This window comes from Dermacentor variabilis, chromosome 5, assembly GCF_050947875.1.
Source record: "Dermacentor variabilis isolate Ectoservices chromosome 5, ASM5094787v1, whole genome shotgun sequence".
Taxonomy (NCBI): Eukaryota; Metazoa; Arthropoda; class Arachnida; order Ixodida; family Ixodidae; genus Dermacentor; species Dermacentor variabilis.
The window spans coordinates 187,827,693-187,846,420 of NC_134572.1; the positions used below are offsets into that span (position 1 = coordinate 187,827,693).

The 18,728-nt window shown below is 44.1% G+C and overlaps 1 protein-coding gene across 1 annotated transcript in view; it reads right to left on the reverse strand.

Annotated features, from left to right (window-relative positions):
• The window catches only part of LOC142583402 (metaxin-2-like), a 91,822-nt gene that overhangs the window by 18,395 nt on the left and 54,699 nt on the right, over positions 1 to 18,728 (reverse strand). Inside the window, exon 8 of the mRNA XM_075693854.1 lies at positions 6,204 to 6,280. Coding sequence (XP_075549969.1) covers positions 6,204 to 6,280 — 77 coding nt within the window. The remainder of the gene's footprint in view (positions 1 to 6,203; positions 6,281 to 18,728) is intronic.

Sequence of the window (18,728 nt, forward strand, 5' to 3'; positions counted from 1 at the left end):
AGAGGGAACTCTGGCGCTGCTGTCGTTGTACCACCATGGGAATGATGGGAAGTACATGGATTTGTCTATCTTCATGCTTGTGGATTCAGACGTTCTTATGGCTTTGTATATTAAGCTATATAGATCTCATTGTAAATTTCAGCGCTATCTATGCTTTTTGAAGTGCAGAAGACGCCGCGAACACGCACAATTGCTATTAATTGCAACGATTGAGCTTGTCCAGATGGCCAAATTAAAGCGCGCCAAGCGTCTCAAGGCACTGGCATGCCCGCGATAAATTCATAAGGGCGCTTCATTCGCTTGTCGATACATGCGTCCGTGGCTTAATGGTTTCAATATCAGGCTTCTGTGCTAGAGTTCCTGCGTTCGAATTCTGCTGTTGGACAATTTCAATGATGTTTAATTATTTATTACGCAGTACATTGTTGGAAATGACGAGCTTACAAAGTTCTCTCCGGCTGCAACTGCACATGTGGCAGCTGGCCCGTATCATGAGAGCGATCTGCGTTGAGGGCACAGTCAAGTTGCGTCAGTGGCTCGTAGCTTTGTGCATGCTGCGTTCTCAGCGCTCACTTCGCATTGAAGCGATAGACAGCACAAATATCACTTCACTCGCTGCTGTTGCTGCGTTTCTCCACGCCAGCGTTTTGACAGCGAGTGTCCGTAGTAATCGTGTGTAACGTGTTTGCTGTGCATGCCGATGCCAAGCTTAGTATTTTAGTTAGCAAGCGAGTGTTTTAAAAGTACTATCCTTACTTCATACGGATGTCTGCTGATTTGCTGTTGCAATCAATGCTTCGCCTTGGGGGGTGAAACTGCGTCTTTTTCTTTCTTTCTTTCTTTTTCATGTCACATCTTGGAGGGTATGCTCTTTACCTACGAGGTGTTCTGCGAGAAGCGGCACTAGGTAAAGTCTGTTACACGGCGGCCGTGATGTTTATCGGCGCTCGCAGTACCAAAAGCATAGCCGTTGAGATTCATGGCTATTACTCAAAGGAAAACATTGCTGGGATGCGTGTTTGGGCCACCTATGCGTATAGTAGAACTCTGCAGCGTGCTGCGGGTGCGCCTACAAAAGTACAACGGATACCAATATCGCAGCAGGTTGTGATGCGTTTCGAGAGTGCATTTTAGACCGCCGCTCTTGTTCCTGCAGCGAGCGTCAGTGCACGTCACGTGAAGCCAATCGCGCTACGGCGCTTCGCCAGCCGACATGCCATCCCCTCTAAACTTAGAAGCGCGCGCTGTCGGCTGTTCTTTTCGGACAATGCGCAGAACGATCCCCCAAACTGTGAGCTGCTTTGAATGGCTGCCTGCGACCATCGGGGAAGAGACGTGGACAATTTTGCGCGCCATGCATTGAGAGTCAGTGCAGTCGGCACAACGAACGTGCGAATGGAGCAAGAGTCATCTCGACGTCGGGCACGTCGGGCCACGTCCTGTTACGTTTGTTGTGCTAGTGCTTTCGAAGTCAACGTAACGTAGCGTGTGCGCGCTGACACTACATCGGACTATATACGCGCCTTAACCGAGCGAATTTTGCTCTGACTTTCATTAGTTCGAATTTTGCATAATTCAAATTCTCGTTGCACCCCCGCGGAATTCGAATTAATGGGCTTTTACTGTAAAAAATTAAATTATGGGGTTTTACGTGCCAAAACCACTTTCTGATCATGAGGCACGCCATAGTGGAGGACTCCAGAAAAGCTTTTATTGTAGTAGCAGACTTAAGAGTAATAGTTACAGGAATGGCTACATATTCCAGTAGTTAGACTAACAATGGACATTTTAATGACCTCACTGAAGGCCCTAAGAATAATTTTTATCTTATATATTCCACAAGAAAATATTATTCAAGTACTTCCACTACTGAATTTTTGAACTGAATACAAGTCAAATAACAAAAACCATTCATGGTTGACATATTTATTGGGGTGATCATCTTTAAGTATTATAGAATTTTTAAAGATCGCCTGTGACAGATAGCCTAATTCTTATCCTTGAGCTGTATTATACGAAGGGGCGGACATTACTAACCTGAGAAATCGAAACATATATTAAGCTAGGCAACGAAAGTTCACTAATTACCTGCTTATTTAAGGACTTACGGCACATATTGCAATTTACGAATTGTAGCCAGTGATTTGCAAGATGTATTCAGTAGCAATGAATTCCCAGGACTGGACTACTTTCGAGGTATGTTCGAAACTGTGGGATGAAATACATGGGCATTTCACTTACCTTTGTGCTTCAAAGCATAAGAAAGTGTTTTGTTAAAAAAGCAAGTGGAGCAATAGTGCATTTTTACGGTGTTTTTGATGGCATATACCTCAAAAGTGGTGTCATTCTGGAAATTTGTTCCAAGTGCATAGGCCTTGTAAGCTCTAGCAGGGAAGAAGTTTGGGCGTGTTGGTGGGATACATACAAACTGGGATACATAGCACAAGAATGACACAAGGACGAAGCAGTAGCACGGGACGAGCGCTAACTTTCAACAACTGATTTATTGCAGCTGGTGAGCATATGTATACTCACTGGGACGCCACTGCAACAGACACACTGAAGGGAAGAGAAGAATAAATCAATTGTTGAAAGTTAGTGCTTGTCCCGTGTTCCTACTTTGTCTTTGTGTCATTCTTGCACTATGTATCCGAGTTTGCTTGTAAACTCACCAGCTACAATTAATAAATTACAATGTGTGCTGTAAACTTATTAAGAAGATAATTAGTGATTCTTTGTTAATTTGTTGGATGTGTTTTGACTTCCCATGCAAGTAATGTCCACCTCTCTGAATAATCCAGCTAATGACTATAGTTATGTTCTCTACAAGAGCCAATTTTTAAAAATTTTCCGAAACTTAAGAATGATCACCCTTTATCTGCACATTCCAATGAAAAGTGAAGCGAAGGACAAACAAACCACCCTTTCCCTTTGTAAAGGATTTTGCAATGTCATCGTAGAACACAAACGGTCACCAAGTGTCAACTAGGATCTTCCATTGTTAACACATGTACGAGACACACTCTAATGAGTGTACGCATCAGTTGCTACAAGTGAGGTGCACTTCAAGGTATCCAGAGCACGCCCAACTACTTATTTTCAATGAACAGGCATAGATAATAGGGCAAGGGCTTTATTGATACTTGGCAAAGGTTTTAGCAATGGGTGTCAGAAGAGGTCAAGAAGCCAAAAAAATGTGCAGCATCATCAACACCCCCACGATTTCCCTTCATTTCATAACAACCCTATATTTATATGACAAGTTTGTAAGCCATAGTAAACAAATGGTAAACCAATGTACTGGCTGAACAATGTTAGATGAACTATCCCAACAGACAGTCCTTCTGAACATATGTCCAACTTAATTTACCAATTTCTTAATACCTAAGTCAACCTTAAACACGGGAAGAAAAAATAGCGAAACACATGTAGTTGTAACTTTTCCAAGCCTACAATACAACAGATAGTTGCACTAGTTGGTATTTCATCATTGAGAAACCTACCACAGTGCTGGGATGAGAAGAAACACAGAAAGAGGACACAAACAAGTGCTAACCCTCAACTCAATTTTTTACTGCACAAACGAAAAATATATAGGCAGACACATTGCTTATGTCAACAGGAACTAAAACCAGACAACAAAGGTATGCATCTAACAGTGATAAATGTAGTTGTGCTTTTAATCATGAAGTGACAAGGATGGTTGGCTTATACAGAGAACAACGTTCTTGGTAATTGGCAACTCCAGAATCCATTACTTGTGCTGGCAGCGCTGTCCAAATAAATAAAGATGGCTACGACATCCAGGTTCATGGTGGCTCTTTTGCTCGGTGCTGCCCTCACGCATTTCTTGTTCGTAGCATCAAATTGAGGTGTTTTGTCGAAGCCGAGAGGTTCCTTGCAGCTGACTACCTTATTTTGATTGGTCTCGAGGATTTCAGTGATGAAACCAAGGAAATCATTGTGCTGTGCACGCCAACATCTTGCCAGCCGAGCGAGCCACATCAGAGTTTTTTTTTAAAACAAAGAGCCTTTCAAGCGAGCTGGAGGTTTAAAAAACGAAGTGTATGTGCGTAGCAGACCTCCAAAAGGTGCGAGCACTTATTCACGGTGTTGCTCCACTGGTACAGGTACAATAGTCAACTGTCTTTTAATCTTCATAGGCAACTCCACACTGAGACTCGTGTTGTAGTATATCACATATAGTATATCTTACAATGTATAGGCAGTAATGCCTGTCTTGCTCTCAGAAGCTAAATATGGATATTATGCAGTGAAGCTAAAAAATGTAGCATTACCTGGTCAGTGTGTCTTGGGATAAAAACAAATGAGAGTTCTGTTTGTGAGTTGGGGCTGCACCTTTCTTTTTATAGTTAGCTGATACATGTGATAAGGTTGTCTGCGTCCAATAACTGGTGCTTGTTCATGCTTACAGTAAGCAGTGTTCAAGGTAGGGCTCGGGATTGTGAACACAGCAGACACCCCCCGCCTGTAGAAATTCTCATACCGAAGTGAAACGCAAGAAATCAATAACAACTGATGGGACCAAGTTGAGTTTCTTGCAGCAGATTTCCAAAATTTGGTGAAGGTTTCCTTTTGGGCAAAGTCACTTGTGTTAATGTAAATGCATGACTTGGAAATGAAGTGAACCAGTTGCAATAGAATTTAGGTGTGTGCACAGAGTCGGAAAGCAAACTAGCGGCGCTGTGTGCAGGTCGAACGCTCCAAAGCTGGAACGAGTGCTGTTTGCTTTTGCTTCTAAATTTCTTGCGAGAAAATACTGACAACTCAATGTGTTGAATGAGAAAACAGCGTCTTCTGCTTGCACTGCTAAGCTAAAGCAAGCTATGAAAATGATATGTCGCCTCGTGGCATAATATGCGTCCTGATCAACTTCAGACCCTCCAAGGTAGTCATCATTCCTGCTACCGTGTCTGCAGACATTAGCGAGAATATTCCTACTGTTTAAAGCATTAGTAACACTAATTCTGGGGCAGAAAGCTGCAAATGAACAAAACCAAATGAAGCTTAAATGTGCATCACTATAATTTCTCAAAAAGCCTGCCTACACAAAACACACTCCACGATTTGAAATGCCAGCAAGATATCGAAAGAAATTTTCTGCTCGCCGACAAGAAAAGTCCCGAGTGAAGTGTTTAGAACAAACCGGTATAGTATCAGTCACCACCTTTTCCCAATGCAAAGTTTCTTATCCAAGTCGCTCTCCGATGCATGCCGTCTGCTTCTTTTGTGAAAAGATGAAATCATAAATTGCGGTTTTTCCACCGCGATGACACGCATAATGGTACACAGCAAGTCTTTCGACATTCATATATTTTTTTTTTTCATTTTCAGGCTTGAGCGCAGCAGCGTCATGACAATTTGAGAACTACAAGACATTCACTGGGCGCATGCCTTGATGGGATGCTCTCTTTCGCTTCAAGCTTGAACCTGGATGAGTGATTTCTCGGTGCAGCCGCTACAGGGAGAGCATTTAGTAGTAGTAGTCACCAATATGACACTCCTCTGAGGTTTCTCGTGTAGTCTAGTCAGGGTGGCTGTACAACATGGCTATACTTATGACAAATGATTTACACTGGCTCTAATAGGCAATGTGATGCAAGATGAGAGAGTGGTGCACTACGTGTATTTGACGAATTTCGATTTTGCACTGACCTACCAGCTTGTTTGTCCGATGTATATATGTCCACAGGAAAGTGGAATGCTTTAAAAAGCTCCCAAAATGCATGTGGTAAGCTCCTTACATGATCCTGGTGGTATATCCGGCTACCTACTCAAGTGCCCTGTGCAACAAGGAACAGATGCATCTGAGTTGGCGAGTTGTACTAAGATGTTGCATGGACTTAAATATGTGCGCTAGCGGTAGCCTATATCTGCACCCCACCAACCCACATACTAAGCCTGTGAAACTGTGATTTGAAAACTTTGCAGCTGACTTCGGAAAAATGACAATCCTGAGTCCGCTTAGCATGAGAGGACCTTGGTCACTCAACAAAAAGCCCAACAATGCATACTTTCTTTATTAGCAGGATGCGGAGCAGTGCACGGATAACGTCACGTCAGCATAGTGGCTGTTTTTGTATAACCTTTACGAAAACTTTCCCCTCCCTATAATACTTCTAATGTTCACAATTTTAGAAAATGCTCCGAAATTACTACAGCATAGGCTAAAAATTACTTACTTGTCACCGAAGTAGTAATTGCTCTGGCCCAGGCGTTCAGACAGTGCAGCACAACATGACTGTACTTCTTCAAACACCTTGACGTGAAGTAAAACAATAACACATACACCTTACAACAAAGTCACAAAGCAATATACAAAGAATTGTATCTAAAGCGGAAAACAAGATAGGAAAGGCCATCCTCGACTTTCCTTGGCACCATCAATTTCGGAAACGTAAAAAACATATGTTGTTTAGAGAAAGAGCTCACAAATTTCACAACAATTGTCAGACAATCCAGAAACAGCCAATGGGGGAATGTGAAGGCACACTACAGTTGTAAGTACATTAAGGTGCAAGACAGCACAGGCTTTAAAGGGGCCTGAACCACCTGAGCTCAGGTTTGGTGAAAAAACACAATCCATGGATAGCATATGCTGCTGTGAACATATTGGCCAACATTTGCAGCCGTGCGTGGCACGTGGAGCTTGCAAGCAGAGCGCGGTCACCTTTCTCTTAAATGCTCTCTTTTCAACAAACGCCCCTCCTCACTCTTTTCTGGACGCTTTATATCGTAATACCTATTCCCATACATGGCTACCATTGGCCAATAGTTGACATAAATCAAGAAGGGTGTTGGGATCAGTGCGCTTCTTCTTACTGTTACCGTGTATATTGGTCGACGTAGTTTAATATGTATACAGGCTGGGGTAAGCAAAAATCTGCTTTTGAATTTCGATAATAATTACATACTTACAAAAGAAGCCGACTATCGTCTGCTCACACTCGTCCACGTAGGAATTTGGCCACCCTGCTTATCGGTGTTGTAGCCATCGTGTCTAGCTAATTTCGACTAATTTTGAACACTCAACTAGCCTCGAGCCATGCAAAACACAGCCAGACCACACATACTCCTGGCCACTCCTGATTAGACGCCTTGGCAGACTTCGTTTCGTATTGAGCTGTTGATAGTGCTTCAAAATGCGCAAGCTGGATGTGGCTGCTATCCGTTGGTCAGGCTGGTGCAGCTGGTCTGCACCACGTAGCACAGCCACACAGAATTATTAAGCGCGAGCGTGAACTTAAGCTGTGCCGTGCACAAAGCAAATGCTGCAGTAGCACAAAGCAGCAGTCTGCTATGCAGCGTAGATACCAAGCTGCCACAGGGTGCCGCGACAAGTCCGCTGTCTAAGCACACTACAGCTCGCTGCAGATGTCATGAGAAAAGAAAGAAACAAGGAGAAAGAAGAAAACATGAAAAGGACAAGAAAGCACGAGGAGGCTGTGGAAGAGATAAAGAAAAAAGTGAAGAAATACGAAAATGTCTGAAAGAAAAGAATGGAAGCTATGGAAGAAGAAGTGGAAAAATGCATGCGCGACAATGTGGCCAATGCGAAAAAACATCACATAGCAGAGGAAAGCAGTCCAGCTACACTCTGGAACAACGAGCGGGAGAAGGAGCTGGAGGCCGGATGGGACGGATGGTGCATGGGCATGGCGGCAACCCAGTGGACACTATGCTTCAGCTGCCGCAGCTGCAACCTGTGAGCTGAGCGGGTGTCCCACCAGAGGCCACAGCCAAGACTCCCTGCGGCGACAATCCGCAGGCTAGCCCAGTCAGCTGGGCGATCCGAGCGCCTCGGTCACCCCACTGCCCTGGTTGCCTTACCAGGTCAAACGTCGGACACACCAACATCAGATCATCGACACATCGGCATGCCTATCGACACGTCGTCTGAAGCAGTAAAAACGAGGTGGCATGGCCACGTCAATGATGCAATGTAAATATTTTCGAATTGTTCAACAAATCTTGTGTGAAGACTTTGGAGAAGAACCTTGAATTAACCGACGATGTATATAGTTTGCTGTGTGTTAGGACTTTCTTTACTATTGTGTTCGTAGTGTGGTCACTGGTGTTAAATATATTCGCCTTTTATGTTCATGGCCCATAAAGGCTTTTCATAATTCGAACTTTCCATGTGTCGTGCTTAGCACCATAAGACCTTGACAGAGGACAAAAGCATTTGACACTCATAGGCTCCAAATTGGGGGCAGTGGGGTCTACATGAAGATCCAAAATCAAATTGAACTGCATGTCACTGTGACGTTCAGTAGGTGAAGCGTTGTGGGCATGCTCCACACTCCGTAGCCTCGGCAGCGCAGGTCAGAAGCAGCAGAAGCACTGCGAAGGGGCTGTTTGATTGCCAATAAGTCCGGTTCTGCTGAACACATTGAAGTACTTTTTTCCCGCAAAGTATTTCTGACACAGTTGATTTTACCGTCAAATGAATTTCTCGACTTCCATAAAAAGTGGTTGGCGGCCCCCCCTTTAAGGACCACTGTGTGAACGCCATCCTTGCTGTCCAGAGAACAAGAGAGTAAGTGTGGCTCAAAGCCAATGCTGCAATGCTGGAACACAGGTGTCTTCCTTCTTTCCAAGTACATCTTACTGAATTTAAAGAGAAGCCACAGGCCTGTCTTGCCATGGCATGGCAGAGCATCCAGTAGAAACATTTATACTACCTTTCGCTTCCTTATTATTGAAAGGTGTACTTGTTTATCTCTTTCCAGTGATGGCTTTTCATTGGCTAACAAATGTTCGACATTATTGCTGGGCGCAAGATGCGAACATTTTCGATTCTTGTAGCCGATTCTATCCATTGTCTGTTTGTCAGTGAACCTTTTGTAATCAGGTTGCATGTGTGACATGAACAGTGTTGTAAATTCTATAATGTGTGCAAGCACCAGCGATTACACTGAAACGTTCGATGAGCCAAGTATAAATAGTGGATGAGCCTGACCTGCAGATCAGATTTTTAATGATAGCCAACAACTTTCTGCTGCACTTGCTGCAGTAGCTTAGTGACTATGATGTTGTGCTGCTGAGCTCAAGGTCGTAGATTTGGTCCTGGCCACAGTGACCACATTTCAATGGGGACAAAATGCCAAAATGCTTGTGCACTTAGTTTTAGGTGTATATTAAAGGACCCCAAATGGCCAAAACTAGACAGAAGTCCCGCACTATACCGTGCCTCATAATCAAGTTGCAACTCCAGAATTTAACTTTCTAGAGCAATGAAGTGAAAGTTGTCGAGGCGAAGCACGCATGTAACAGTGCTTCTTCTACAGTCGATTTTCATTCATTCAATCCTGATGGAACCGACAAAATTGACTGAATTATCAGGCTAGTTGAATTAAACACGTAAAAAAAATGCCATACCAGATTGCCAATTCATTTGGCAGTATTTGCCAGAGTCTAACACGCTCCCGAATCAAACAAGCACAGACTTTATACCAGTCCAAAGTGGAAAATTAGTGTACAATCTAACGCCTACCACATTTTAAACATCACCAACGATTATGATACTACCTAATGCAAAATTTGAGTGCAGCTGTATACATGTTTTCATTTCACAATATCTTGGCTGGCGCAGACAATCTGTCTCTTGTGGCACGTTGCAACCAAACGAAATGTGGTGTGACTGCTGTGCTAATTGGGAGATCGTGAGACAGCGCACAAGTGACATGTTGGCACGATTCAAAGCGGCCGCCGCAGACAGACTCCCCTCATGCAGCGCTTTGGTTTGACGCGCTCAACACATGCTTTACTGATGGTGTCATTGGTCAACAGACGATGTGCACTACTCTAGCAATCATCGCTGCTGAAAGCCCCATACACACTAGTAGTAAAATGCACGTAGTGTGCCGCCGGCGTTATAACGCAGCTACGGCAGTCACGTGACAGCATGAAAATCTTGCTTCCTCTCTGTAGGGGTGAGATGTCGCATGCTTTTTCCTTCGTCTGCTGTCAGGTCGGCGGTGTGTTTATGTTCTTCGCCCTTCATTTTTAATGCGAGTCATGTCTTATGAACATGACGGCGTCATTGCCAATGATCATAATCACATTGGTGTGCTCTCTTCTATTGCAGTGTCGCCGCATTCTAAAGTGAAGGCGAATGGAGTACTGGGTGTCGCCTCTCCGTCCTTGTATTCAGGGTGCGTCTTGTTATACAGAACTGGATATGGTGCGCTATCTCCAAATACCTTTCCATCAGGACGTCTCAGTTTAGACTCATCACTGTAAAGAACAATTGAAGCAAGTGCGAACAAGACTAAACCAAACAAAGCAAACAAGCGGGAGCAAGAGCTGACGGGAGCAGACGAAAGTATGAAACAAGCTGTCCGGCTGAAGCCAGATACAAGCCCACATCGAGTCGTCAAGGAGGTCTTCATTACACCAGTTTCCTGTGTGCAAATCACTGAAGGGGCCGCTCTCATTCATCTCTACGGTTCGTGGCTTGCGTCTTTCATGTCCCGCGCCGTGTTCACTCTTTCATCCTTTGCTGTTGTGCTCATTGGCTCGGTTACGCCGACACTGAGGCCGACACTCGCCGCAGGAACGGGTGCCTAAGAGCAGTGCTCTAAAATATGTAGCATGCCTCTTAATGTGGCAATCACAAAAAATATGAAACCTCACACACATTATTTACACCGTCATCAATTTCAAGCAGTTTTCTATTGCTGTAAATGGACTGCATGTACTTCGTGAGGTCCACTGTGTTTGATATTCTACATTTCTTAAAAGGATACTGAACCACCTTTTATAAAAGTCAGAAATGCATTTGACATTAAAACAGACTATCTCAGAAAAACTTTGCCCCAAGAAGTACTTCAATGCGATCAGCAGACGTGGAGATATTGACAATCAAAGATGGCCTGTGATCAGTGCTGGGCAGTATCGAAGATGCATGTATTTTAGATACTATTTCAGATACACTTTGCTTATCTTGCATCTGTATCATGTATCTGAAAATACAAGATACTGCTAACATCATAAGAAGCCAATAAACACTGATACCAAGGACAACATAGGGGAAATTACTTGTGCTTAATAAATGAAATAATGAAACGATAAATTAGTGGAAATGAAAGTGGATGAAAAAGCAACTTGCCGCAGTTGGGAAATGATCCCACAACCTTCGCATTTCACATGCGATGCTCTACCAATTGAGCTACCACAGTGCCGTTTCCCCATCCACTTTCTTGGGTATTTATGTTTCCTAGCAGAACCTTGGGAGTGTTAGCCAGCGCCACCACTCACAGACCTTGGCGGCGGACGTGGAACGCCCTTTCTGCCGCAGGCATCACGAGAGCGTGATCTTTTTGGGTGAAGGCAACTGGTCAATAAACCCACACATGCTACCTGAAGGCATCAATGTTGCTGGATTCTGGGCTCCTGTTATGTAATAAGTGAGAAGAATGGGGGTTAACCGAGGGTCTCGATTTTTATTAGTCATATCATACAAAGCCAACAAACACTGACACCAAGGACAACACAGGGGAAATTACTTGTGCTTAATAAATGAAATAAAGAAACAATACATTAATGGAAATGAAAGTGGATATTGGCAAGTCTACGGCAATAACGTAGCCATGTCCACTTTGAGGGGACAGCAATAGAGATGGGCATGCTTAGCTACCAGTGACATAGAAACACATGGCGGGTATGCTGCGGAAACTGCGGCATTTGTCTTCCCTACTATCCTAATATCGCACCTTCCCGCTGAGAGTGGGTAAATATCTTAGCTGTGTTACAAGCGTCAGTGTATGAACAGGGTACACTTCTTATGTATCAGCGTAAACGTGGCTACTATCGTTGCCGCTCGCGATTTGTTGCATACCCACGAGTGCAGACGAGAAGAATCGAAAGGCTCCTTTTTTGTTGTTGTTGTTGACCACAACCATTGTAAAGCCTACAAACAATAAAGCCAAGCCAAATTTGGTTGTAGCTTTTTTTTTTTTCATGGAGGTGTGGAGAGTGATGAAAGGAATAAAATGGGGCATCTGCTTAAGAATGTTTGGTGCGCACAGACCACTTGGTATGTTCTGAAGAGTCGTTCGCGTAGCATTCGACAGCATTCGACAGATGGTAAGCACGATCATCATTAGCTAGACTTGGCACACGGCATATCGCTGCAGAAAGTTCGGGGTGCGATCATTACACAGGAAAGAAAATAAAAGAATTTTGACGACAAAATTCAGGAGTGAGATCAGCAAATTCGGAAAGTGCTATCATTATGCAAGTAAATACGGTAATTCCTGTCAAAACTCAAAAGGCAGATTTTCGCTTGCTTCAGCTCTTCTAATAAACTGCGTCAATAAATGTATACTGTAGCAGTAGAAAGAAGCACACCCATCCAGCACCCTTCTTGATTGATGTCAACTATTAGCCAATACAGTAGCAGCCACATATGGGAATCTGCTATATAACGAAAGATAGCAGCCAGGAAAGAGTGATGAGAAGGCTTCTGCTGAAAAGAGACGGTTTGAGAAACACTCAACTTGCGGGCTCCACGTGGTGCACGCGGCTGCAAAATTTGGCTCAGATGTTCCGTCGCGTACACTTTTCGCAGACTGTTTTTTCACCAAGCACAAGTGGTGGTTCAGGACATATTCCAACAACTCCACAGCCACAGCAAACAGAATAATGGCCCATGCATAAATAACGACTTCACCAGTTAGTCTTGAAATGCATACAAGTAATCTCAGCACCAAAAACATATTATGCGACCCTGTTGGTATTACCTTAGCATGTAAAATAACATATTTATATTGCACTCTTGTAATTTAAAGCCTGAAAGTGGTTCACTGTCATCACCAACCTACATGAAGACTTGTTGTATCGGCATGTTGTTATGACAATGGCGTTGATGTTAGTTCTGTTGATATGGAACTGCTAACGTTGCGAGCAAGGTTTCATTTTTTTATGTGATTCTAATGTGCAGGAAACTTATGGACCACCTTTCTTTGAAAAAGAGATTCATTAGAATAGGTTAAAAATAGTAACTGTTCACTGTGAGCTGCCATGTCTAGCAGGAAATATTGTGCTTTCAACGCATTCCCTGTATGGTAAGCACTGCCAAGACTGCCATGCCAAGTTACAGCACCAACGAGAGCTATACATCATCATCATCATCATCATCATCATCATCATCATCATCATCATCATCATCATCAGCCTATCTTATGTCCTGCAGTGGACATAAGATAGGCTGATGATGATGATGGTCAGCTCTCAGTGGTGCTGTAACTTTGTGATAACGCAGATCGCATGCCTTGTTCTCTTGTATGATTCTAATGCCGAGAACTCTTCTGACTGGTTCCGAGGTGATTAGGTAGAATGCTCTCGAATAATGCTCTCAATTATAGCACCCTGCATTTTTTTTGCCATATCGATTTCTGAGGCAATTTCAAAAAGCACCCCTTTCCCAACATTACTTAAATTATTGCCAACTCTTTAGGGGGCACTTACAGAGTATTTTACAGTAGGAAAGACACTGTGCTTGCCTCTTTTTGCCACACTTTGTGGGCATTTTATGAAACTTCAGTAAAGCTTCATTTGGGCCTAGTTGGTATAAAACTTGCACACATGCCTGAATAAATTCTATGAACGTTGAACCTTTTGCTGTTATACAGAAATAAAAGCATTTATGCACATAGACGCAACAGGAATTATTGTTGTCCAGTGCTGCCTTTCACCGACAGCAGCGATATGGGCTTGTCGGTTGGTCGTCATTGAAAGGTATCTGTATAGCGCAACAAAACAAGGACACAAGAAGAAACGAAGACGAAGACAAGCGCTATCAACAACGAAAACTTTAATTCCGCAATCGATCATACTTACACCCCCAAACAACCACGTGCACACTATGATAGCAACCATGAGGATGCACTTGTGTATATGATGGCATGAAAACAATATAGAACCGATACAACACAAGAAAGTCTAAATGACATTTATGCCACGCGTAAATAATCTAACTCCCTCGCGGACAATGACAGTGACAGTTTGCTGATGCACTAGTCAGCAGCCGAGAGGATCTGCTCAGTTTCTATTGTTAGTCTTACACATTCGCGCTTATCTCTATATATAACAGTGGTATTTTCTCGAAGTGGGGCGGCATGGCCAACATGGACACGTTTTACAATGGAAAGCAAGAAAACCATCGCCTGATAAACTGTGACACTTATTTCTGTGCTTTCTTAAGCGCACATTAATGCATCTTCCAGTCTGGCCTATGTAGCATTTACCACATGACAGCGGTATGCAATAGATCACCCCCACCGCGCATCCTACGAACGGATCTTTGTGATTCTTATCACACAGCAGCTTTTTCATCCTCAATGGGTTCGTGGTTTTGTACAAGGTACCCAGCTTATTTGGAGCTGAAAAAACAACCTAAATGTTGGCGCGACTTCCAACTTTTTTCAGGCTATGTGATACCTGGTGTATGTACAGAATCACTGCGGTTTTCACCTGCCCACGACTGCTAGTGCTGCCATTTTCACCGGGGCAATCTCTCGAGCGTTCCTGTTTTAGTAACCTCTCCGCCACCGCCACCAACACATGGCAAGGATAATCAGCCTCCTTAAGACGCGCAGACTGTTGCTGGAGGCTGGTTTTCATCAGCTGTGGGCATGATTTTCTAAGGGCGTTTTTGAAACACATGTTGGTTATGCCCTTCTTCACCAAATTCAAATGGGCTGAATGAAATTGGAGAAGAGGTTTGTTAGCTTGTGGGCTGTAAGCCCAGCAAGTCTTACTATCAGTAAAGATGAACTGAATGTCAAGAAACCGAAGCTTATTGTCGACAGGCACTTCAAAAGTCAGGTCAAGAAGTCTCAAACACTTGCGAAATATTGTAAAGGCATTGGCACATTTTTCTTGGAAACATTTACCAGGGCAATCTAAGAGCACTAAAAAATAGGCAGTTTTAGTTTCACGTACGTAAAGGCTTTGTGTATGTAGAGCTCTTACGTGTGAGCAGTGCGCCTGCGCAGAACGCAAAAGGGTTTGCGTGAGTCTCACGGACGTACGTGAGACTCAAAAGTTTGCGTGCGTTCTTTGCACACGTAGAGAGCTCCGCGTGGTGGTCTCGCGAGATCTCGAACAAGCGAGAGCATATTGCAAGATGGCAGCCAAACACGGCGACAAGGTAGCTCCACACCTTCGTTTTTCTAAATACGACTTGGATTTGTTGCGAGACGTAAGGGAGTGCAACCCCTTCGAGGGCAACATGCGGTATAGCACTTCTAGGCATTGTGAAGCTCCGATCAGCACAAGAACACACTTTTAAGTGTTTTGCGCGCCAATCCAACTCGACTGGCTTGGCTTTGATTTGTCTTGGATGTCAATGGCTACAGCAGTGTTTATACCTGGCGATAGATGGCGATACATGGTTGCTTTTAGCGTGCGTTGCGTACATGTAGCTAAAAGCCTTTCAGGTGCAGTGCGCATATGGTACGTAGAGCTTTCACGTTTGCGTGCATGAAGTCTCTGCGTACGTGTAACTAAAACTGTCTAATCATCGACACATCTAAAAGCTCCCTGAAACCCTGGTAGCCCTGTGAGGCGCACATACACGAGCCTATCTAAATGTGCTAAGGATGGGAGCTAGGCACAACAACAAGATTGTCTTTCATGTTCTTATGAAATTTTTCTACAGAACTAATGTGGCACCTTTTCTTCCACTTATGGTTAGATAAAGAAGGCTGAAACGGCAGAGACATTCAACCGCACTTGAATGCAGAGAATGACAAGTTAGGTAGGAAATTCAGGGACAGGTGTCTGAAGCATTCCATAAATGCAATGGTCTAATGCAGTCAAACAAAGTTGAGCTTTAGCTGTTCAGGAACAGCAATCCTCAACCTCCTGCCCTGTGCAAGCACTCATAGCAGCACACGTACATCACCTGGCATGCCACCCTTATGACACTAGGCCTGAGAAAAGCCAGCACCACTTATGGCAACAAAGGAATCGTGAGAACGTTGAGGGCAAGTTTCAGTTTCGGCACTTTCAGATTGAGCATGGCAATCTAATACAATCTATCTGATGATCCACACTAGCCAGCCAGCGCTTGAGACGTGTCAATGCTGGGAATTGTATTTTTCCTCATCTGCTTTATGAGCATTGCACGGGCCGCTACTTGTCACCCATTTGGCATAAGAGGCAAAGAAATGTGTTTGCAAAACATTACATAAAAGCTACCACTCTATGTAGTCACGTTTCGCTCATAAAAGCGGCAGCAAGTCCGATCGGCAGCCTTTCATCGAGAACAGTGACATACTAATATTGGTTCTGCATAGTCTCAACACTTCTCGCAGTATGCACACCGTACGAAGTGAGAAGTAGTTCATTTCAAATCACTACGGCCGGAACAGAACTAAAAAGCAGTTTCCTTCGTCCTAATTGGCAAAAGCGGTTTCCTTTGTCCTCGTTGGCAGAAAAACCTGTCACACTACAACAAGTCGTTGTCGTCGGTCGTGTGAGCATCATTGTTATCCTAGTGTGACAAAACGTCCCTCAAAAACACGGGGAGGGCGGGAGATGAAAATTCAAGACGGTGAGCAAAACAAGAACAAGGTGAAAGCAGGAGCCAACGTTTTGGCAAGTGGACTTGTCTTCAGTGGCAACAGGAACATTAAAGACATGTTGGTGCATGCAAAAGTCAGCCAACATCATTCCCCCGTAATAAAAGCATGTTGTTGCCCCAGGTACAAAACCTGCCGGCACCTTCAAAGTGACATTAAAATTAAAAGCGCTGCCAATAATTATACACATGAAATCAAATCTAGGTTCACTTATACAAGCTTGGATGTGATTTATATGCTTGAATTTTCCTTCTGTAAGAAACAATATATCGGTGAAATGGGACAACCAATGAACGTCAAATTTAACGGACATCGCGCGGACACAGCTAAAATGCTTCCCAAAGCCATTGCCGAGCATTTCAACCAACCAGGTCATAATTTTGATGAACTAAAACTCTACATCTTACAGTCAAATTTCCATTCTGAACGAGAAAAAAAATACACAGAATCATACCTTATCATAAGTCCAAGACATTGCAACTAATAGGCATAAATGTTTCAAAGGCAGCTTTAGAATCTAAAATCTACTCGCTATGCTAAATTTCAAGCTATAGGCAACAACACTTAGTTTGGTTGCTTAGTGTTTTTTTTTCTCGCAGCTTTCTTTTCCTTTTATTTATTCCATTTCAGTATTTTCTTTTATTTATTTGTTTTTTTCACGAGCACTGGTTTCTGCCACTCCTTCTATTATCTCTTTCAGAGACACGATAGCCCACGACCACCAGTAAAACAGGTAATACAGGGCTGTTGACACCATTGACACGCCAGCTGACACACGACTGTTGACACGTGATTGACAGATGGCCGTGTCACTGGCCTTGTGCACAGCACTCCTTTATTCTCAATTCTACACCCTCGCCGTTAACACACCTTCGCTCATTGCCGCACCCACCCACCTTACGCCCTCTCTTCTTTAGAAAAACCCCACCTATATACTGTGGCAAGGAAGGCATATCGATACATGCATATTGGATGTTTCTTGTGGCCGATGCACGCGGGCGCCCCAACGAAGACGACGAAAGCTCTCTGGCTCTCGAGCTGTCGGCTGAACTGGCTAGCACTGCATTATCCTTTATAAATACACTTTGTAAATAGTCTCCAGTTATTATTCCTTCGTTCGCATAACATTTTGGTGGAGGGTGCCGTTCCCAGTCCTCTCCATGGAGCTTTGCAGCGGCTGCACCGTCCTGCTTTCAGCAATGGCTCCTGATGACGGCACCTCGTCTGCTTCTACTCCTGGGACCCCACCTACCATGTACGTTATGGTTACCAACCCCAGCGATCCTGGAATATTTTCTGGCCAAGATAATGTCGACGTTGAGGACTGCCTCACCGTGTATGAGCATGTTAGCCAAAACAACCACTGAGGCCCTACCATTATGCTAGCAAATGTCCTATTCTACTTGGATGGAACTCCTCATGTCTGGTTCCAGACACACGAGGACGAGATCTCTAGCTGGGATGCTTTCAAGGAGAAGCTCACCGACCTCTTTGGAAATCCCACCAGTCGGCAGCTGGCTGCTAGAAATGAGCTTGCTACCCAAGTTCAGTCTTCTACTGAATCGTATGTCTCACACATACAAGATGTGCTCGCTCTTTGCTGGAAAGTCGACGACAAAATGGCTGAGGTTCACAAAGTCGGCCACGTACTTAAGGGGATCGCGGACACATTCAACTTGTTGGTCTTCAACAATGTGTCCACCATCGACGTCATTGTCAAGGAATGCTACCGCTTTGAGCTCACCAAAAGCCGCTGCGTCATTCCACAGTTCTCCCTGCTCCCTAACATGGCTGTGACGTTGTCTTGCAATGACCTTACTGCTTCACCACCCTTAAATGAGCGCTTCACCCGTATTGTTCGCTGCGAGCTCGAGGCTACAAGTCCTGTGCCGTTCCATCCACGCCCACTTGACCCCGCCATTGTATAACCAGCACCAGCTATTTCTCTTATTCAGGCAGTTATGCGGCAAGAATTTGCCAACCTCGGTTTTCCTGCTGCCTGCTCCATCCCTCGACCTTACACCCAACCGGTGCCGACATCTACGACTCACAGCGATCGGTTTTCCCCTCCCAGATACCGCAACCCTACTAAGTGGAGAACTCTGAATGACAAGC